Source organism: Heliangelus exortis, chromosome 9 (genome assembly GCF_036169615.1).
Source record: "Heliangelus exortis chromosome 9, bHelExo1.hap1, whole genome shotgun sequence".
Taxonomy (NCBI): Eukaryota; Metazoa; Chordata; class Aves; order Apodiformes; family Trochilidae; genus Heliangelus; species Heliangelus exortis.
This window is the reverse complement of record NC_092430.1, coordinates 21,301,820-21,325,288: the sequence shown is the minus strand read 5'-3', so window position 1 is coordinate 21,325,288 and position 23,469 is coordinate 21,301,820. Positions and strand designations below refer to the sequence as shown.

General features: G+C 41.1%; 1 protein-coding gene across 1 annotated transcript in view; it reads left to right on the top strand.

Annotated features, from left to right (window-relative positions):
- Positions 1–23,469, top strand: part of FNDC3B (fibronectin type III domain containing 3B) — a 184,435-nt gene that overhangs the window by 106,818 nt on the left and 54,148 nt on the right. Inside the window, exons 7-9 of the mRNA XM_071752654.1 lie at positions 12,369–12,427; positions 18,595–18,752; positions 20,960–21,019. Of these exons, the coding sequence (XP_071608755.1) occupies positions 12,369–12,427; positions 18,595–18,752; positions 20,960–21,019 (277 nt within the window). The remainder of the gene's footprint in view (positions 1–12,368; positions 12,428–18,594; positions 18,753–20,959; positions 21,020–23,469) is intronic.

Below are 23,469 nucleotides of genomic sequence, written 5' to 3'. Positions count from 1 at the left end.
CTGTGAATATGTATCATCCAGCACGGTTGGAAGCTGCTCTGAGAGTTGGTCTCCTGAGCTCTGAGGCTCCATCAGGGCAGAGTGGGTGACCATGGTTCTGGTTATATTTTTCAGGCTCATCACAGAAGCTCAGACAAAATACATCTCAGTCAGAGCTCCCTAATCTGGGTTAGTGTGTTAGCTGCCTATAAAAACAGCTCAAAGTCCACCCAGGAAAGTGTAGGGCATATCTAGTAAAGTGTGAGGAAATCTGGCTCCGGGGCTCTCATTTGACCTGATTAAAAATCCCTTTTCATGGTGGCTGGAATTTTCCCCCAGGGCTGTTTTGCACAATGTTTTCCTGACCAACTCCTGCAATCTCCCATATTCTTCTCATCTGCTTTCATCCTGCCCTTGTCTGGCATTTCCAGCAGGATCTCCTTGGCAGGGGGAGCTGGGTAGGATATCTGCTCCATGATTTATCAGGGAGTTGGTGCTGAATAACATAAGGCACAACCTCTTCCCCCCAAGGATCTTTGTATTATCTCAAGAATTTGCAGCTTCTGCTGCAACTGACACTCAAATCCAGAAGACTTGAAATCCGAGACCCTTTTTTTCCTAGGAGTTTACGTAATTTATAGATATCCAACCAGCAGGAAAAAAAAAAAATTTTACTAAGTACATTTTCATCCTGCTGAAATGCTCAGTGGTTAAATCCCCATGCTGGGGAGAAGAGTTACACAGAGGGCTCAGAGCTTCAGAGCAAGATAAACAGTGTATTCTCACCAGTTAAGAGGAGATAAGGTGGACCACCAGCAAGGGAAGGGAACCATGGTTCCCTTATTTGGGAATAACTGGGACATTGAGCCAGAAGGGAAAGAGTATTTATAGGGAAGAGGGAGATCATTTCCTCCCTCTGGAGTATAAAAAATAAAACACCTTTAAGTGTAATAATTTAATGAATAACCCTTATTTGTGTACCCAGATGTTCTGAACAATGTCCATCTGTGTATTCCTCAAAGGCAGGGAAATGAAATTTCATGTCCTGCTGAAGTTAATGGGGTTTGTTTACTGAATTCCAAGGCTGAGCTTCCAAAATCATCAGTTTTCTTTTTCTGAGGAAGGGTGGGATTTGATTTCCAAGGGTCTTGTGACCTTCAGTATGTTTTCCTTTACCTGCAAGGGAAAAAAACCTCTATTTTTTGAAAATGCAGGGTGATTCTTTGAGTGCAGCAAATAAAAGAACAGACAGACCTTCTTGTAAAATGGAGCCTCCAGTTTGATTTTCTCCAAGGTTTATTATAAAAGTTTTTGTCCTGAAGATTAACGTGGGTTTTTTGTGGGATTTCTGTGTGTGTGTTTGGTTTTGGTTTTTTTCGTTTGCTTTGTTGGGTTTGGGTTTTTTGGTTTTTGGTCGTTTGTTTGCTGGTTTGTTGGGGGTTTTTTTGTTTTTGGGGTTTTTTTTGTAAGGAGCTCTGCTTAGAAGCAGCTGCTTTGATTTACTGTGATTCATGTGACTTCTGCCTGAATTTCATCTTGGCAATGAAACCCAGATCGAGCTGAAATTCCTATAGCTTTGCTGAAACCTTCCCAGCAAGCTTTAATCAGGTGGATATTTCTGTGAAATATTTTAAATATTTGGAAAGATTCTCAGTGGTGAAACTGGTTGTACAAATATCCAAGACTGTATTTTGCCCTCGTCCCATACAGAACTGCTAATTGCACAGGCAGTATTTCCAGCTCACTGATGCTTAATTGGTACAGAAGTCATAGATCAGGTTTTTTAAACATATTTGAGTTTACTCTTCATATCATGTTTTTTTTTTTTTTTACTTTTACATCGTAGGAATTTAGCGCCTCATCTTTATGAAATGTTTTGTTTAATGCAGTTTTAGCTCATGTAATTGTAGCTCATCATTCAAACTTGACTGCCAGACAATTTGGGCTGGGATTAGTCAGTTGATTGTCATCTGTCATGAGGATGAAAACTTATTTCTGTTCCACTGTCAGTCTGTAGGTGTTTGGATTGATTTAAAGAGGGGAGTGGAAGCTCTGTAGTGCCTGGGCTGAGTGGAAAGAGAAGTGTTCTTTTTTGTCCTGGATTACTGTGATCTCTTCCACCACTCATTGCAGTCTGATTATGTCATAGTTTTCATCTGGAAAAAAAATAAAAAAATAAAAAGGTCACTAATTTACAGCAGTAGCAGAAAAGCTAGGCTGGGATTCCTTCAAAAAATGTTGTGACTCTGCAGCCAGGCACTAGGTTGACAGTGAGAAATCCCAGTGCAGACTCCATGAAAAGGCTTTGTGTTTTGAGCATTATAATTTTTTTTTCTTTCTTAAAAGTAGATTTTTCCTGTAGAGTCTAAAAGCTCTCAAAAACATGCAGATAGTATGAGCAGTGCTTAGAAGTAAAATTCTGGCTTTGCTGTAAATGTTAACACAAAATCAAGAACAAGATGACACATTTTCTGCTTTTATCCTGTTTTAGAGAAGTTTTCTCTGCTTACTTTCTCATAAGGGATGAATAGATCTCTCCAACTTTGCATTTGAGAGTGAAATAGTGGCTAGCACCAAAATCTGGCATCCCAATGTGTTTTTTATTCCCTCTGGTGAAATCTAAGGAAACCATTTCTCCCTTAATTTCTTCTTTGGTTCAAGCAAGGCTCAGGAGATGGGACCCAGGGTAAAATTTGGCTTGCAGTTGCTTTTTCAAAGTTGCTTAGTCTAAAATGGGCAGCCTTATGCCTTTGCCCTGGGGAAGTGTTGTGCTGCCTTCATATTGTTGTAGCAGACCCAGGGGCTTTACAAGGTTCCTTGCCAAGGAGGTTGTTACTTTTGGCTGAGGAATTCCGTTTCATCCTGACCAAGTTTGGAGCTCCTATGGAGTCCATTTCAGCTGGGCTGTCTGATTGTTTTCCTGTGCAAATACACAATTTTTGCAGGTCATTTTGCTAGCTTGGTGTTTGATCAGGGAAATGCTGTCTTTGTGTGTTATGGGTGGATTATCAAAGGCTTTTATTGGCCATTTTTCATAGGGTCATATTTTTGAAGGGCAAGTTTTATTTTGGGGCTCAATACTGGTGATGTTGTCCCCCTGCACTGCAGATGGAATTTCAGTGAAAAAAATATTTCTTGATTGGCAGGGGGCAGCAGTCACTGGTGACACTGGAGGTTTGCCAAAGGCTCTGTTTGGTAGGAATTGTGCTTTCCACTTTGATTCCTAGAGGATGTGGGGATCTCTGCTGTGGATAAACCTGCTGGCTGTCTCAGGGAGTGACAGGGACATCCATACCCATGCTGTCTGCTGCTTCTCCATCAGGTGGTGGGGATGCAACAGAGTCACCGATGACCCGAGTGGCAAAGAGAAAATGTTATTTTTAGTGCTGTCAAATTTGTGCTTTTCATCACTGCAAGGAGAAGTCGTGAGACTCCTTTTACTGTTTGTGTTTTCCAAGCTCAAGCTCTGGCTGTGGTTGAAAGGAACCTTTAATTTCCAGATAACATCATTCCTCAGCTGGCATCAGATGTCCTTGTGAGGGCTTTCAGGTGTTTCAGGTGGCATCTTGGCCACCCCCTCCTCCTGCCTTGGCCTGGAGAGCCCTGAAGGCTTTCATGGTCACATCACTCATGGAAATTTGAGCTCATCATAGTTGTAAGGTGGTGATCTATGCAGGAGTTCTTTCTTTTGGAAGTCCACTTGGTTCATCAGGCTTGGAAGGCTGTTGGGGGCTGCTGTGCCAGGTTGTAACCTGGCTCTTGAAGGGCAGTGAAGGCTGAAGTGGCAGGGAATGAGGAGAACCAAGAGGGAGGAATCATTAATAAATGAAATACACAAATAAATGAAAGACCCTAAGGGGCAGGCAGTGCCACCCATCCCAACTGTTGCAGAAAGTTGAGGGGTTTGAACAACCTCTTTGTGTCTAGGAAAAGATCAGCATTTGTAGCAGGAATGAAACATCAGATTTTTACCCAAGAAGTGGGAGTCAGGGACTCCAGAAAAATTTTAGGAGGGCCTTTCAGGCTCCTTGTCAAATAAAAAGAAAAATTCTTTTTCTTTCTTGGCATTAATAGTAACTGCAGGTAGACAGACTGTTTACAAACACCTGAAGGATCAGGTAGAAAAATGTTTTGCAAAGTTGTATCAAATATATACCTAGTTCCTCTAAATTCAACTAAATCAGAAATGGCAGAGAAAAAGAAGAAAGTCAAGAAAGAAAAATAGGTAATGCTTTTTAAAATAAATCCCACATTGTAATAGTCCTCTCATTAGCCCCTAGCACCTTCCTGTGCCTTAGGCAAGGTACAGGGAGGGACAAGGATTTATTAAAATCATTCCTTGATTGGAAAGCATTGACTGTCTTATCCTTTTTTTTAGCTATTTACCTCAGTCTGATAATACCCCACTTGGTGACCTGCAGTGGGCCCCAGGGCAATAATAACAACTGCTGGTAAGAGAAGGGTCAAGACTAAGCTGGTAAGAGAAGCACTTTAGAGCAATCTGGAGAGGTTGAAGATTTTTAGCTGCAAAGATTCAACCTTTTTCATAGTTGTCCCACATAGGAGGATTTACCTGAATGAGGAGACATGACCATGTAGCTTATCTCCACCTGGCTTGCACACATGGATGCTTGCCTGGCTGCTCAAACAGGAGTTTTTGCCTATGCCAACACAATTCAGAAGAGCATAACAGCCTGATCAAAATCAACAGAATTTTAACTAGTCATTCTTGGTTTGCTGCTTGGCTATGAATCAGCTTGGCTGGTTTTAAAAGGGTACTCAACAAGGACAGAAATGAAAAAAAAATTTTTTTAAATAACAAAAATAATTTTGACACAGAAAACGAGCTAAATCAAGTCAAAAGTCCAAAGGAGAGCTCTCCAAGAAGAAGTCCTGTGTGTGAGTGGCTTGTTCTTGCAACAGATTGGGCTTTTGCTGTGTCTGTGGGTTATGTCATTGTTTAATTTGGTGTCCCTTCAAAACCAGCCAGCTGCAGCCATATGCAGCCCATTGCCCCTGTTATCTTCTTTGTGGGATGCCCAAAGTGCTTTCTTAAGATGTAAAATGTATGTGATAGAGATGGGGGTTACTGTGTTTTACCAAGAAAGCCCTTTTCTGCCTTCTAATGGACCAACTGCGTGTTCACAGTTGGGATTCACTCAGATCCTGAGCCAATAAAGTAGTTGTTATTGCTGTCTTCCAGCAGTAGCAGCAAAGAAGCAGAGAAAAACAAACCCAGTATGTCCCTTACACTCCATTTTTCCCTTGCATCCAACGTTTCACTTCCCTTGCAGGTTACAACTGGTTTTATTTTCCTTGCTCCATCCCAAGTGAAATGGGGGACAGAGAGGGTTAAATGCACTTTTACTTATATTTTAAACATTTTTTTAAGCAGAAGTGACTTCATTAGGTACATGTGAGTGCTTCTACATCTGCTTGATGTGAAAATATCTGATGCTTAGCCAGGCAGTAGCAGGAATCTTTTTGTTGAAGGAGGATGGCTTGAAGCAGAGAGTGGAATTTGCACTCCAAGTATTTTGGAGCATCCTGCCCCATTTCCAGTAGAGATACTGGAGGCAGTCAAGGTAAAACTGTCAGGTTAATAGATATGGACTATGGCCAGGACATCTCTGAAACAAGCAATTAAATTCATGCCTGAATTACAGTGGTGTGGAGGCAAACACTTCGATTTTCCTTTGCTTTATGTTCCAGTGAGTCAGGATGGCTAGATTTCTTTTTTTCTTATTTGAGTTTTTATTTGAGATCTGAAAATGTCAGTTACTGAGGTTTCTGCAGTGGTTTTTTGTTTGCCTTCAGTTTTGCCTTGGTTTTGTTTGTTTTCAGTTATTTAGGGAGTGGCTTGACTTTTTACTACCTGCATGTAATTTGGTCTTTGGGGTCATGTACTGAAAGGTAAGCTCATGGACATTAAGTAAGGCTTTTTAGCAAGATCATTAAGGTATCAACAGTGGGAAGGCTCTAGGAAATGGAAACTTATGTGAGATGCTTATGCACAGCAAATTATTAAAAATCAGATCATGCTTCAATGATTGGATTTTTTTATTTATTTTTTTTTTTTTAACTTGGATAATGATGTCTACCCTGGACATGGGAGCTGCAGTAATGGATTGACTCAATTTGAGATATTTAATATAAAGAAATCTCTTCCAGGTATTTGTAGGCTTAATAATCCTCCTTGGTGTGTTATATTTTAGCATGGTGTAGTGACTATTTAGAGGATAAATATGTCTTGTTCGAGAATATTTCTTGTTCATTCTTATTCATATTTCTTGATTCTGAAGAGCTCCCCAGTGTTGCCCACTGTGGAAGTGGTGCTGCAGAAAGTAGGATGAAGCTCTGTGTGTTCAGGGTGACATTTGATTTACTCTTCCCAATGTCAGACCTGTCAGCCAGCACCTATCCTTGCTGTTCATCCATGGCCCTACCCTGGGCTGCCTGCCTGACAAGCTGGAAAGATGCAAGAAATTGGATTAGGCAGGAATCTGTCCTGGGTCTGATTTTATTCAATATTTTCATTAAGGAGCTGAAGGATGGGATAAGGATTGATTCTGATTAAATTATAGTCCATATCAGGCTCTGATGGGGTTGAGAGTGCTTGGTGTGGGTTAAGGAAGATGGGAGGAGGACATGACAGGATGACAACTTAAATGGTCTTGGAAGAAAAATTATTTGACAAGAGCAAGAAGTATTGCATTTTACCCAGTCTTTCTCAAACCTGGTTTTTAATTTTTTATTGTGTTTTTACTGAAAAAGCCAGGAGTCAGGTTATTTCATATACACTAAGAGAGGAAATTTTAGAGTGAATTCAGGAAGTTTGTACATTGCTTCTTATTTGATGCTGCTGGGGTCTTGGCTGGAATAGGTTGAGTACCACATCTTCAGAAGGATGGAGACCAAGTTAAAAACCTTCCAGGGGACAGAAGGAAGCAGAATCTGTAATCTGGTAAATACAATCTTTGGAAGAAATGAGCTTGCTTTGTTTAAAGAGAAAAAAAGGTGGGAAAGGTAGGAATAAAGAAGGCAGTGGTGATGAAATCCTCAGCAATGGATGTGCAGGAGAGAAGGAAGAGGTTTAAGTTGAAGCAGGGAAGGTTGAGGAGATTGCTGAGGTGAGGAAGTTTTGAGATTACTTTAATTTTTTTAATTATTATTTTAAATTTTTTTTTTAATGTGCTAGGCAGACGTGCATCAGGAATGGCTGAGGTAGAGATGGTTGTGTTTGGTTGTAGGAGGATGGGCTTGATGACCACGTCTCATCTCCTCCAGTCCTGGTTTCTGTGACCTAGTTGCAGTGTGGCATCTTTCCTGCCCCAGGTTTAGGTTTCTTCTTGCCCCAGCAGTTTTTGCATTTGTATTTCTTCAATTCTCTGAGGTGAAAAAAGTCTTTGTGTGTGTCCTTCTTTGTGTCTTAAGCTCTGACCCTGGCCGGCAGCTCACAAAGGAGCTTGCCTGGGTTTTGAAGACTTCATTTTCTTGAGGGTTGGAGGTTGTGTGGTACGTGACTGATGAAAGATCTTTCCTAGCATTAATGCTGGTCACAGCCCCAATAAATCTGGAACAAATTCTGAGAAAGCATGTCATGTTATGACTGGCATATCTGTGAGCATGGAGCTCTGCTTGAGAATTAGCCTGATAGTTTGCAAAGTGCAAGTGCTGATGTCATTCCTTTGGAATGGAAGGGCTGTTGAAACAGTAAATACTTTCTGTGGCCAGAAGCTAAGTCTTGAGCTGGGCCTTTTCCTCCCTGTGAAGGAAAGAATGCAGAACAAACCTAAAATCTGTATTTGCAGTGGGAAAATCTTAATTAGTTTAGAGCTTTTAGCCCTTGCAAACTATTTACGTACACAGCTGCTGTTCACGCAAACGTGAAAACTATTCATGGAAGCTTCAAACATACCTTGAAATGACAAGTAGTTTTTCTTGTCTGTTTTTCAAAGCTGTGCTTCGTGTTCAAATGTGTGGTTGGAAAGATCTGAAAATTATATTTGTACTCTACGTGCAGAAAGGAACATAGATGCACACCAACAGAAGCGTATAATAAAACGCTTTAGTTCAGCAAGACTTAGCACTGAAACCCTGCTAGCACCAAACAGCTGCTGAGAAAGTATTTAATTTTTAGGGGCATTTACTCTTGGTTTTATCTGTGGAGTTTTGGTTGTGACCCAAAACTCTGAAAAAAAAGAAAAAAGATATGACCAAAATGCAAGGTTCGATATGGTCCAGGTCTTCCAGCTGGCCTCTCGGCTGTGAAAGGTTTGTCTGAAATGTTGGATCCAAATTACCCCCAGCCTGGGAATGAGAACATAGCTTTGGAGAGCTATAACATCAATGAGGCACTGAGATCTCCAGGATAACTCAGATTTTTGTCCTGTCCCTCCAAGGACCCCACTGAGCATTCACAAGGAATTCATCCCCACCCCCAGCTTCCGAGAAGGAGGAAGAGTTTTGCCATGGCAGATGTGGGGAACAGATGTTGAGAGGAAAAGTTATTAGGGAACAATGACCTGAAGTGTTTTTTGGGCCCTTCCTTGACATCACTGGACTTCTGTTGCTGGTGGCAAAGGAGGGAAGCACCATGTGTCTCTGCAAGCCCTGGTGTTAATGTCTGGAGGTTGGCATACACAGCTCTTACTGCCAGGTACTTCCTGCTCAAATAGTTGAGAAAGAGGAATATTTAAAAGCAGATGAACTCTCTGGTCTTCAAGGACAGTTAGTTCTAAGTAGGTGAATAATGCCCAACCACACACCACCTTTCCCAAGCAGTTGTAGCTAATTTTTCTGATATTTTTTGTCCCCTGCTTTACATCAAGGCTGCTTCTTAACTTCCTCCTGTTCTTCCTCATCTTTGCACCAGTGTCTGATGTCTGGGAGGTGCTCATGGCTTCACATCCCTAAATGCTCCAGTGAGCTACTCCAGTAGATGAATCCTCAGTGGTAACAGTAATAGTGATCTAAGAAAAACAGCTTTTCACCAATTCTGTACTATCAACATAGAGCATGTGATTTTGTTGGGGTTTTTTTTGGTTTTTTCCTCTCTATCGTTTTCTATTCAGAAGGATTTCACCTCTTTTTTGGTCATGACAATGTGTTATGAGAGAGGCTGGCAGGTAAGCTCAGCTTCCTACTGAGGTAGGGATTCACCACACATCTCCTTCTCCTTAGCTTAATCTGGCTCAGGAGACAGAATAATTATGTTTATTACTGAGAGGGGATCACCCAGCTGTAGAAGCCTGAGAATTTTTTATGTCTCTTCAAATGGGAAGCTAAGTAATTGAAATACCCAAAGAAAATGACAATTGTGTGAGCTACTTTCTGTGTCTCCAAAAAAGGTTGGCTTCAGTTTTATTAGCAAGTTTTTCCCTGGGGTAGTTTTGCAGTGGGGGTTTTTTAGCTTTCAAGCAGACATTGGGCTTGATGACCTCTCCTGAGGTCCCCTTCCAACCTGAGCTGTTCCCTGATGTTGTTACATACATCACTCAGGCACGTTTATTGCTTTCTGCCTTGAATTTTACTTTTGCTCTGTTTTCACTGGGCATTTCCTATTATTCCTGAGGTTTTTTTTTTTGTTTCAGCTCAGTGCAGAACTCTAAGGCACACGCTGTCCTTTCTGTACAGTACAGTGATTTCAAAGCTTGAGATGAAAGGGCACTTCTGCCTGCAGACTTCTCTTTCTGTGCTGTTCTTGTAAAAGGTTCCATGGCATTAGCAAGAGCACAACACAGGATAGATGGGCTCTATCTGCATGAAGTGATTGGTGAGGGCAAATTGATGGCTCGTACCTGCCCAGCCTTCACTCTGAACCCCTGGGGAGGTTCAGCATAGGGGGTATCAGACAGTTGGTCAGTCTGTGTGCATCATCTTGAGACATCTTATTTAGAAAATGTGATGCAGCACCCACCCAAATACATATTATCCATCAGCTTTAACTTAAATTCTTCATTGTTTTGCACTCACATTCTCACCTCACCCCTGTCTGTGTCTCACTCCCTCCTTACCCCTCCCCAAAATCTTTGGTGAAGATTTCTCTTCTCCCACCTCCAGCTTAGCTGTATTAACTCTCAGTGACATAAATATCCACACTGTGCACTTAAATGTCCACCTGTTGTTAGTAACCCAAGGAGTCAGTGTATCTGGTGCTCAGAGCCTCCTCCTTGGGAACAAGCTATATATTTGAGGAGCTAACATATAAAATTTCTCTAGTAGGGCTCTTCATTGAGAAGTCTGAAGTACTTGGGGTTTTTTAGGATTATTTATTTGCTAGGTATACCCAGCTCCCTTAGGTCTTTAAGTCAGTTCCTGTATTTGGAGCAGTTTGAACCTTCAGCCCTGACCTGTAAGGGTCAGAGGACTTAGTTACTGTACAAAGGGATCATTTTTCACAGGAGAGGGAAGTGAGATTACTTTGGCCTTCAGGGTTTATTTTCCTCTCCTGCTTAGTGTGATACAGATAGCATCCTTGCTCGAGAGCAGAGAGAGGGAAGAAAATTCAGTCCACATGTTTGAGCTTTGAGATTGAGAATGATTCACTCTTAGCTTCTGGGGGTTGTAATTAGGGGTGACATAATAACCATAAACTTGCAATAAAATAGTAGCAGCATTTTTGTTGCACTCTGTAGTTGCAGAAGCTGCTTCTGATTAGCATCCCTTCAAGATAAGCTTACAGGATTTTCCACAATTTCCAGATCTGGGGTTTTGTGGCACAGTCCTACTTCTGTTCTGATGCTGAAGGGGACCTTGAATTCTGAAACCCTTCAGACTTGGATGACATGTTCACTTGGATCAGCATCTCAACTTTTTTCTTAGCCATTTTAGTCCATCTGTGTAGTTTTCTAGTATTTTCTTGTGCTGGCTAGATCCTGCCAGTTGATACACTTCAGAGTACACTGTAAAGGTTATCTGCTGTGGAAAAAAATCAATCACACTATCTTCTCCTCCTGGATTGTTATTACTCCTTTCTTTTCCAAATGGCTGAGACTAAAAGGAATCCAGAAATGCATAGAACAGGAGATCTGTCATTCCCACTCCACACCAAGGTGCATTCTTGTAGGGAGTGATGGGCATTTACACTGGAGTTCTGCCATCAGTGTTCAGCCAGCTCTATTTTTTGGCAGCTGAGCACATGGAATTTTTAAAAAGAAGATGTACTTTCTTAAAGCAGGTCACAGACAAAAATAAAGACACATTCTTGGGCTACGAGAAGTAGGTCAGGCTTTGGGGGAATCATCTGTGAAAGCTGTTCATCTGATCTTACCAGGTTTTCTTTAGTAATATTTTTTTTTATTCCCTGTGCCAAATCTACATGTTTTTAATGAAGAGGTCCTGATCATTTTGCTTCAGGTGTGATGTATTCTTCTATTTTGGCTAGAAAACTTCTTACATTAACATTAAAAAAAAAAGACCAATCCAGAAAAAATATGTTCCTAGTTTTCCATTAGAGAATACTGGAGTGGAAAGTGAGGCCTCTCTGTGCTGCAGTCCAAAAGGAATAAAGCTGCTTTGTGTCACCTCATTACTCTAAGCTGATGTTTTACCTCAAGATGGTTTTTTTGGGGGGAAGGATGGGGAAGAGACTGATTCCACCACTCAGATGATGGCCTCTGCAGCACCTTCTGTGCTTAGTCTGGTGGAGGGAGAGTATTTTGCAGCCTGCCCTAAGGCTCTGGAGCCCCTGCGAGAGCTGCTGGACCAAGTGCAAGACTCAGGGAGGGATGATGGATTACAGCAAGAGAGGCATCCCAGTTAGCCTGGCATAACTTTATTACCTCCACAGTTTAAAATAATCTGTTAAAAGAGCTCTGAGCATTAAAAAATAACAGCATTTAAGGGTGGGTGCCAGGTCAGGCACCTGAGCAGCTAGGCTGGGCTTTCCCTGCATGGGATGAGGATGCTCATCCTCTCTGTTAGCCTGATGCTTTGGTGGATGGCTCAACTCTGCAGCCCATGGTGGGGTGAAAATGTGTTTGGTTAACAAGCCAGGATCAGGTTCTGCAGTAATTGAGCTGTAGAACCCCCCTGCCTCTTCAATAGCTGAGCTTTGGAAGTAGGATGTGATGCTCTGTGAAAGGAAATCCCTATTAATATCATTGTTTGTGGAAGACACCTCTAGAAATAATCCCATTTTTCTGAATACCTGCAGTTACTGGAAGTTTCATTCTCTCCTTTCATGCTTTTATAATGAATTTTTAAAATATTAAACCTTGTAACTGCATCTGTTAAACTGACAAGGGCAAAGCAGGTGATGCACTTGTACAGGTAATGTGTTTGTCTCTCCTATTTACAAATTTCTGAAGAATTACTGACATACCTGACTTTTTTGTTTAATTCTGGTCATTTATTTTTCTTTCTATTCCACATTCTCTATTTTGCAGAGTTTGATTCAGAAACAAAAAGAGTTCAAGACATTCTTTCTGGAATGGAGAAACCACAGGTATGTGATCCCAAATTAATACACACACACACACACACACAAAAAAAAAAATAGCAAATGTGTTAAACAGATTGTGTCATACTGGTGATTTCACAGAGGGGGAGCACCTCTGATTTTTTTTTTTTTTTTCAATAATAGATTGTTGCTGTATATATCTAACTCATTTGACTGGGCTACAGGCAGTGGGAATAAATTTGAAGCATCTTTTGTGCTTGTGGGTATTTGTGGGCTCTGCCCACTGCAGGAATCACCCCAGCTGCCTGTTGCCAGAGCCCAGCTCCCAGTATTCCCACTGCCATGGGGGACCCAGCACACTGGGCTGCTTTACATAGCTCCTTCCCCCTCTCCCCTCAGTTTAATTTTGTCCTGAGCATTTTATGTCCATAATAATGATTAAATTAAGCTAATTCTATTGTTCAATGGCAATTACTATATTCTAAGTTTGTCTGAGCTATAAAAGCATGGGAATGGTAATGGAAATTGGATCACTGTGCTGGGTATGACCACAGTCAGGTAAGGTTATTAATAAATCTGGTTGTAAGTGCTTTGAATGTGATGGTTTTTTTCCAGTTTGGGGTCTCAAATGAAAACCAGAAAGGGCATTTTTGGATCTGGATGAATGGCAAGCATTGCCACTTGAAGAAATTGTCCTGAGGGAGAGGGAGACTGCTGTGTCTTGGAACTTCTGTCTCCTTTGCTCTACAAAACAAATTGACATCTGGAAGGCTCATCTGAAGACTCAGTTCAGTCCTAGCTGGGTCGATGCTGATAAAAAGAAGTTGTACAGAGGGAGCATAGAGGGGGGTGGCTGCTCCTTAGATGCAGAAATGGCAGAGCTCAGGGTCAGGCAGGTGTGAGCACAGGCTGGGGTTTATTTGGAATGTCTCTTCTTTTGGATGCTTTTGTTCTGACTAAATACAAAAGGTGTTTGGTCTTAAATTGCTCCATCAGTAGGTGTTGGATCCCACTGTCATGGAATCTACAAGAGCAAGTTCAAAGCCAGGCAGAATCTAAACCAGCCCTGCAGAGATGATAAATACCAGGGGGCTGCAGCCTGAGTTCCTGATTGCAAGGAGGAAAGTTGCTTTATTTTGTGTAGAAAAAAGTGACAATACCAAGCTGAACACTTGATAGAAGAGTTGCTGGGAGATCAGAAAATAAAAGAAGTGCACTTAGTGCAGAGTCAGGCCAGTTCATTTACAGAGTGAATCAATATTTTTGTGTTCAGCACTACCTGAATGTCACTCATCACAGTGAGATGCCTTTTACAAGGATCTGGAGAGCTGAAATGAAAAATGTGTTGTTTTGTACTTGCATCTATACAGACAAGGAGGAAAGTTCTTGGAGCAATTGGCAGGATTCTGAACTCTGTGGAGTTAGATTTATGGCAACCAGAGCATTTAAAGCAGAGGGGAGCAAAAACTCTAAAAATAAATAAAAACAATTTCCTGTAATCACTTCAAAAATAGGATTTTTTAAAAAAATCTCAAACATACAAATGATAGTTCAATAACTATGACATTTAATTTATCTATTCTCCTCCCTTTAACTTCAGCATTTGTGAATAATGAAGCTCATAGGAGTCTCACAAACCATTAATTGCTATGAATGATCATGGGCATAGTTGGTATTATATCTGATAATTATGCATAAATAGTCAGCTGGGCCATATTTTTTGGTGAGCCTTGTGCCTGTATGAATGAAAAAAACCCCGAAGTAGAGAAAGACAATTGTGTAGAAAGAAATGGCACAATTAAAAGGAAAGGGTAGTAAGCAGTAAGTCAGTTGCAGGCCATAGGGATACCGTGGCTTCAGCACATGGCCTGGCTGTGTCCAGGCCAGCAGCTCCACTTTTTGAAGTCATTTGAAGAAGTTTTGAAGAAGGGATTAACCCTCTAAGTGTGTCCTGCAGGACAATCTGCAGCTGTGATACCTCTTGGGACCACCTTTAATCTGGCTTGCCCAGGTACCTCTGTGTGACAAGGTCGATCTTGCCTTTCTGAGTATAAAATACCCACACTTTTAAAATGATGAATGCATGAAAAGTCTGTTTTTGATAGGAGATGGTGTGTTATGTGTTTGAGAGACAGGCAGCCAGACTGTAAACTCAATCATAGTTTGACAGCAGAAATTTTAAAAGAAGCCTTTTGTTTCTTTCCTCACTTTTTACTGCAAGTGAAATATATTTTTAATTTGCATTGCTGCAGACCAAGTCAGTGTTCTCTAAAGCAAATGGAAACTTGATTCTGGGTTTCCAAGGTGGCAGGGGGCAACGTGGCTGGTGCCGAGGGCTCAGGGGGATGTCACCCCCTGCAGGGACCAAATGCTGTGGGGCTGAGCTCAGCCATCAGCCTGACTTTCCCAAAAGCAGCCTGCTCCTGCTGACCTGCTCTGCAGCAAAACTCATATTTAATCATTCAGATTTTTTTTTTTTTTTTTTTTTCCTAAAATTACAGGATTAGAGCCAGAGTTTCAATGCAAAAATCTCGACCCGGTAATAACCGTGAATTCATTTGACCCCCAAGTCTTTCATACCTTGCCCTGGAGGGAGGACATGAATGTTGCTGGCAGTGTTGTTCTCACACATACAATAAATCCCTGAACCACACGATGCCTGTGAATGCTAACCCGGAATTTGAAAGATAATGAAAGTTGTAGAGGAACATTGTTCATTACCTGAAAGGCCGGGAAGGGCCGATATTCATCAGTCTTGTAACCTTATTAAAGTAGTGCAGGAGTTGGGATTCTTTCCCAGGGGCTTTTATAAAATAATTATTTACACCGCCGAGTTTTGATTGCATAGAAAGCAGGAGTTTACTGTGTAAACTGAGAAGTTTTCAGAAACTAATTAGCTGTGCTTTTCACCAGACACACAAAACTCTGGGTGGGAGAATCTTTTGTTAGGTCTCAGCTAAAAGGCCAAGCCAGTCCTCTTGGAAGCCAGCACAGTAATTCTGTGGATGGATGAGCCAGGCTGGGGTAAGTAGAGAGCAGCATGGAGATTTTCCTGCCCAGTCTGTGAAGAGGTGCTCTGGCTACTTGTATTTTGGATAGAAGTTAGAGCAGCACTTAACAAACAATAAACTAGTTTTTACTCCCAGCCAAGTGTTTGTCTCCAAGCTGGGCAGTGATGTTGAGCCCACCATCCCGATGTGGACAAGTGCTGGGCTGGGTCTGTCCAGCTGCTCACTGTCAGTGCAAAGGTCCTTGTTTTTCCAGAGGTGGGTAGAAAAAGTTGGAGTTAAGCTACTGAGCTGGTTTGCAAGTGCCTGCTTCTTACTCCCAACAAATCAAACCCCCATTTATTTACCTTCCCCTTTTTCTCAGCAAAACCAGTGCTTCCTGCTCCAGGTAGGAGTTCCTCAGCGAAGTTAGGTGGTAGCTTTGGCCATGAAATCAGGTGTGGAAGAGATATGCCTCTGGCAGGTGAATGTGATACCATATCGAGCCTCTTAGCAGCAGATAGGTTTATCTCCAACCACACAAATAAATCCATTCCCAGTTGGGGCTGACGTGCAGCTCTCAGTCCTGCTTGCTGGAGCCAGGGAGTGCAGGGATTTGCCTTTCCCGACTTTATCGTGCAGGCGGTGACCCCTCGCTTGCTTTCCTTGCCTTGCTCTGTGTACTCAGGGCAGCTAGGAATTGTGTGTCAGGATTTCTGGTATTTATTTTGAAAGCTGGACCCCAGCACTCTGTACATGCCAGCAGCAAGGCAGGCCAGCAGCCGTGCTGGACCCCAGATCTAAGAAGTTCATGATGTAGCTTGGAGCAACGTTAGCACCTGGGGGTTGGACTTTTACCCTCTGCATGGAAAAGTCTGCACACTGCCTGCAGAATTACAGCCTAACAGCAGTCAGCCCGTTCAGATGCTTTGTCTTATTTTAAGAAATTCTAAAAAGACCTGACTTGTGGCAGATTGCTGGAGTTCATCAAAGGGCAGAGCTGTACGCAGAATATATACGTGTGTCCTTGTGAGCAGTCACAGAGAAAAAACATTTTGAGAAACATTTTGATAGAACATTGGCAGGATGTCGTGCCTCCAGCTCCAAGTCTGTCTGAATTTATGAAAAACAATTATGCAAGCATATTTCCATAATAAAAGAAACTGTTGATGGGCTGAGCTGGCATAGTAGTGATGTATGTTAAAAAGAAAAAGTCTGTTTGAATCTCACTCTCCGGTTTTCTGATCAAAATATTATTTCAAATTCAGACTTCTAGCTCTGAACATTTTCGTCACTCTTTCATTCATATGCATGTGTATAAATGTATCTCAAAAAATTCAGTTACCTGTTTTATTTAAATCATTTGAGATCTTTGTAAACTGTCTAACCTGTGCAGTTTACTCTGCCTCAAGTTTTTGAAGCAAACACTGATTTCATGGCATCAGAAAAACGTGGCTAGAGCAAGAAATCCCATGGGAATTCATACAAGAATTTGCATGTTTATATTTTTTACCCAAGAAAAGAGGTTGATTCTACCAAAAAACTTCTTGCCTTGAAACTTTTTCACATTAGGTTGAACAGAGGTTTTCTTTCTTGGCAAGACTGAAGTGTGCTGCTATAAATTAAAATCCTGAACTTTTGAGAGCGTGGTGCTTAAATTAAGATGAGATGTTTTGTGGTGTCACTTACTTGTCAGTCTGTTAAAAACAGATTTATGACTTGCTTAGAAAGAATCTGCTTGATACACTGGTATCACACACAGCAGTTGCTGTGGTTTTCAGCTGGAAGCAATGGTTTTTTTCATGTGAGAAGTGAAATAATTCTCCATTATATAAAGATAACCAGAAGCTGGATTTGTAAACAAGCAGTCCCTGAAAGCTGATTGCTAATATTTCATTACCAAATCAACAGGTAAGGTGTTTCAATTATCTCAATAAAAATGCAGGAAATGTGTAACTAAGCACCTGCATCATTCATCTTACACCTTCTAAAATAACAGCGTTGTGTCTGTGTGTTGGGAAAAATCTGTTAAAATAATAGAATCAATGAAATTTGATGCATAGGAGAAAGGAATAAGGAATACAAAACTGGTGCTTTGATTCCTCTTCATGGAGGCTAGCTAAAAAAAAATTCTTTACATTTTCACTACAATTAGGAAAGGAAAATGTAGTAGTTCTCATTATAAGTGGAGAATCTGTGGCAGAGAGCTTGAGACTATAGAGGCTTTGAGGCTGCCCTGGGCTTTTTTCAGAAGGTGTGCCTAAAAATGTTGTGCTGTCTTTGTCAACCAATTCAACCAGGTTTTTAGTTCTTTTGAGACAGTGGTGGTGGATTTTATTTTTATTTCTTCTTTCTTGGCTTGATAACAGAAGGTTGTTCTCTGGGAAGTTGCTGTTGGCTGCCTCCAGCACCATGCCAGGGGATCTCCTGGTGAGAAAGGTGATGCCCTGTCTGAGCTTGGTCACTCTGGTGATATTCAGACCTGAGTTTCTAGAAAAATACAGCTACACTGGTGAGGTGAAGGAATTCTTTAGGTGCAGATACTTTTTCTGTTTTATTAAAAGAGAATCTTTACCTATCTGCTATTGAGTCATCACTATAGAGCTGCACCCAGGGGTGTCTGGAGTTGATCTGTGCAGCTTTTCTCTCAGGGCACAAAGTGATTGTTTTGCAATGTAATTTTTAATTGACAAGTTGGACTTGTCTTATGGTTTTCCCTTGTGCTTTTGAGTCGGTGTAACCTTACAGATTGAATTGGGGTTGGTTTATTTGTTTGCACTTGAATGACTGCAGTTTCAAATTACAAGAAGGAGCAAGATGATTAAAAAAAAAAACCAACAAAAAACCAACTGGGTTTTATTAGAGAATCTCCCTAACAAAAGCTTTAGAAAAATAATTGTGTACAAATCAATCTATAAGCTTAAGTCTTTGTTTCACTTAGTTCCACTTGCCTTCTGGTAATGGCCACAGCAGCAGGTACCTCCAGACTGGTGTGAGCATCCTGCAGCTCACTGCAGGGGACATCTCTCTATATTCCTCATCTGTTCAAGATTAGTTTATGCCATGAATCTGTATTTTTCTGTTGATGACCATTTCTGACCCTTTTCACCTCTATTTCTGACACTTCCTTTTTACAAGAAATCAATCGTGAAGATGCAAACAAAACCCAAATACTTAGAAGACCCTGTTTTTCTTGGAATTGAGAGCAATCTCTTTCTTTTACAGGTCACAAATATTCAAGCAAGAACAGTTTTACTTTCCTGGTCACCTCCCACTGGCCTCCTAAATGCAGATAGACACAACAATGGTTTGCCTTACACCTGTACCTACGAGGTTGCCTTATCAGATAAAGGGAGGGATGGAAAATACAAGATAATTTACAGGTAATGGTATCATTTTTACACTTGTGCTGCTTTCAATTTGTGGTTTTTCTTGGAATAATTTCTCTTTCAATTAGCTTTTCAGGATGTTGTTTGCGTGCCCATTAGCCACAGAATAAAGGCACCTTTGCAACACCCAGAAATTGCTCCCTCTTTGTCCCATCAGCCCCCCCTTGCTGGAGGGACTTGCAGAAAGCTGGTTGAATGCATGTCACAAGGTCCCTAATTGCTGTCCCCAACACGTGGCAGATCTCCCAGATGATGCTGCCTCTCCCATGGCCAAGGAAAAGGTTGCTTTTTCTCTTACCCTAAGTGTCAAACCATTTGTGTACACCATGCAGACAGGACAGCTGCCTTCCTAATGGGCTACATTTGTGTGGACTTTACTCCTAAGAAGAGTAGATCTTGCTTTTTGAGCTAACAAGCAAAATTTTGAGGCTTTACTGCTTTGTGTAGTGTCCTAGATGAGCAGAGGAGGGAGCACACCCATCAGTAGGCTCTGGAGCTCCTCAGAAAAACCTCAACACTTGGCTCTCAGAACTGTTCAGTAAAAGTTCTGAGGGATTTCTCTGTCTCTCTCCAGTGATCCTCTGAGCTCATTCTGTGATCAAGTACATATGGTGTTATGCCTTTCTTTTTTCCCTTCTAATGATGTCTAGGATAGAAAATTTTGAGCTGTGACCTCGGCTGTTGTGAAATACCTAATCCTTCCTAAATCTCATTAAATGGAATCCAGGTGGTATAGCATTTATGGGGTTACCTTTTGAGACCAAGCTATCGCCTTTCTTAAAATCCTGTGAAGTATAGGGAATTCCTCTGGTATGCTAAAGGCAGGGCTGCCTGTACTGTTTAGGATAATATAAAAATTAACCAGGTGAATGCTGCCTGATTTTTTTTATTTTTTTTTTCTGGTAATTTGTGAGCATCTGTATAGGTTAACGTGTGCTGCTGAGCTCTTAAAATGGGAAGACTACTTTCTAGGACTTCTTGTGCTTGCTGGTGTGATGGCTGCACATTTTCTCCTGGTTATGAAATGTTGTGCATCTGTTTTAAAGCTGCTCAGAGTCATCTGTCTCCTGCTGCTGGCCAGAGCAGAGCCATTAGCTTAATGTGGGATGCTCTGTCACGAGCAGCTGTGATCATTATTACTATAGGCAAAAGAAAGTCTGCAATATGTTGAATGCATTGTCTTTTTCAGAGGGAAAAAACTGAATTTGCAGGGTATTTTGGACTTTTTTTAAAAAAAAAAAAGGGGCTTCTGGTGTATACCTGGCAGCCCAGCAGGCATGTGCTGTCTGGTTGATTTTGTTCTCTCCCTTTCGAGGTATTTCCTCAAATAATATTTGTGCAACTATCTATAAAATATTTCTTTATGCTAAACTGATAACTTAGTTTCCCATGTTTTAATAAGACCATGAATAAGGTAAACACTTCCATGAGCTGGCTGGTACTTATTATGTGCTGCCCCATACCTTAATCTTCACAGAACTGGCAACACATGACTGAGCCTGGTGTTCATTTACCAGCAAAAAAAAACAGAAGGGAAAAGAATAGCCCAAACTTTGTTGGCTACCTTAGAAATTAATAGATTATATGCTGGGTTTTTTTCCTAAAATGTGTGAAAATCCGTGCTTTTACTTTTTTGGTATTGAAAGAGAGCTGGGTCCAGCTGTTAGGGCATTAATTAAAAGTTTCTTGGACATGGTCCTCACAGAGAGTGTGGATCTGGAAGAGAAAGCAAGCAAGTGAAACAGTTGTGCAAGAAAATTCACTTTTTCCTCTAAAGTTCAATGACTCACTTTTTAGAAAGTATTTTGAAATCAAGGATATGCAGAAAGTCCAAAAGTAATGTGTTGGTTCTGCTCCTTTCAGCTCTGGGAGGGTTGAAAAACACAATGAGATTTGTGCAAATATCAACAAAAAATGTAAGGATAGCATTGAAAAAAACCCATATAGCCAGATTGCTGTATAAATTGGGATACCTACTTTTCTATTATGTTCACAGAGCTTTATAAGGTTCTCAATATACATGAATCCTGTTGCAAATTGTTGATAGATTGTTTATTACTGTGTTTCTATGATGGGATGTTTTTTTCTGCTTTCAAATCATAATATGAGGGTGTCAATAGGCACTGGAAGAATCACTGCTGTGTGTGATACTGCTTTTCAAAATTCATTGATTTGTTGGGTTTGGGGTTTTTTTCCTGTAGTGGAGAAGAATTAGAATATAACCTGAAAGACCTTAGGCCAGCAACAGATTATCATGTCAGGTAAGTGTAAGTGTGAATGTCATTTAAATAGAAATTCTTCAATTATGTGAGAATCAGTATCAGTGGCTTCTAAATATTTTCTGATAAATGTTATCTCAGACTTTGTTATGAGAGTGCTTGATGAACAATTAATTTTCTGTCATGTTGTCAGAGCTATATTAAGAGAAAAACGAACTCTACATATCCAAATTTCTGTATGTATAAAAGGTGGCAGTGCATGGGTATGAAAGTGGGATAGCTCAGGCTGCTTCAAAATTTGCCCCAAGTAGCTGGTATTTGTTTGTCAGTCACTGTAAAGTAGCTGTGCTGGCACTAAGTATTCCAGCAGAGGGTTTTCCTAACTTCTCCTTGCTTTGTGAATCCACTCTGGTGACTGCAGATCCATCTGACCATAGGAATTTCAGCATGTATCCCCACAAAATGGATTCAGGCTGGGATCTCTTGATATTTTCAGAGCATATTTCTCTTGGATTCTAAAAATGTGTTTTGTGCCTTTAACTATCAACACGTTCTCTGCTTGTGCTCCCTGATGTTTTTAACACTTTGTGTTGTTTGCTGCTCGTATTGCATTTTTTTAAAGACTTTGCCTTTATGTACCAAGGCTTCAAATTCACATTCTGTTCACTTAAGCTCAATATCTTTTTTTAAAAAAAATCCTTTCACTCCTGTCTGTTGTTTCCCTCTGTTTTCCCAGACAAGGACTAGGTTTGCTGTGCTTTTTCACATTGAGGCTGCTACTGTTTGTAAAACTTTAAAGAGCAAACACTTTCCTTCTGAGCTCTATAAAAGACCCAACACCAACCTGTGTCTGGTTTTCTCTGATATTATAGATTCTTTTCCTTTTTTTTTTTTTTTTTTTTTTTAAGGATACATTCTAGTGGAGCCCTAAAATGACCTTTTCAAGTAGAAGCACAAGACCAAAAGTAACTCCTAATAATTTAGAAAGATACCCAGGCCAGGCAGTAGTCCCAGCCCTAGCAGCAGATGGATGGAAGTGAGGAGGGGAAGGTTGTAAAACACTGCTGAGCTTCCTGCTGGAAGCAATTGAGCATCACTTTTAAAGCCAGATTCAGTCAGCAGAAGTCTGGTGCTAAGGTCTCAAGCCATTTTCAGGGGTGCTGGGGGTATTTGCCCCATCTCCTGGCTGCCTCCTTTCCCTCTACCTACAGCTTCCTCCTTCTTCCTGCAGGTCTGCCAAATTATAAATGATTTCTGAGCAGTTAGCAATAACTTCAAAAGAAGTGACTGCCAAATAGAAAAGTCAGGCTTAAGAAGCAGCAGGCTGTGTTTGGAGTGGGGGGAAACCAAACCGTGTTTGCTTTCCATGGCAATTTTTTTTCTTCCCTGAAGCTGTGTTACGTTTTAAAGACTGTCAAGAAATAAATCTGTTAAGTAAAGAAATCTATGGGGCCAGCAGTTGCTCAGCAGACTGCCTCAGGTCTCTTTGCCCTTGGCAGCATCTCTCAGGGCCTCATGTCCACACAGCCAAGCTGCTTGTGCTTGCTCCTGCCCTGCTGGGCCTTGGGCACCAGAAGAGCCTGGATCCCCCTGAATCTGCCTCCTGTGTTTCTCCCAAAAATATTCTTTTGGTACCTTTAGAGGAGGCTGTGCTCAGTTTTCAGTGATTTGCTTGTTCAGCTCCTCCCCACCTGGTTGTATTCCTGATGATGGTGCTCAGTAGTGCTGGTTTCCAGCACACACCCGTACCCCTTACCAGATACAGACTCAATTAATTAATTGCATTTGTTATCACTCCTGGCTGCTAACAGGTGATGGGTAAAGCAGCACTAGAACAGTTCTTGTGAGCCTCCCCAAAAGGTCTGGTTCTACAGAGGTGGCCATTGTACAGAAATTGCCCTTTTCTCCTTACACCAAATTTAGAAATTGCCCTTTCTTAAACTCTGCTTTTGAGTGCACAATAGCTACAGCCAGCTCAGAGGTCATTGTGTGGTCATGGTTTGAATATTTCTTTTTCAGGAGAAGGCTTCCAATTTGCACTTCTCTGTGTGGAAAATGTGAAAGAATAAAATGACATCATTAATTTTTCAGAGAGAAGCACCTCGTGAGGAAGTGCTTAACTGTATTGTATTCACTTTGCCACATCATTTGATATTGTGTATCCTCATCTGAGCTGATACAGAGAGGATTTCCCTGGAATCAGATTGACTTTGAAGATTTTAGAATAGTTCTAGTTCCTGGAGGTCCACCAAGTGTTGATATCTGAGCTATGCAGGAGAAGCTTGTACCCATGGAAGGACATCAGCAGTTTCCACCACAAGATGCTACATCTGAATCATGTGCAAATCAGGCATTAAATTGCATGCTTTATTATAATTGACCATACTTTATTTCACATTCCTGTTGTATTGTGAAGAGGATTTTAGCACAGGGTATGGAAGGCTGGCAATAGGCAAGGAGATGGTGGTGGAAGGAAAAGAAAACTCAGTAAT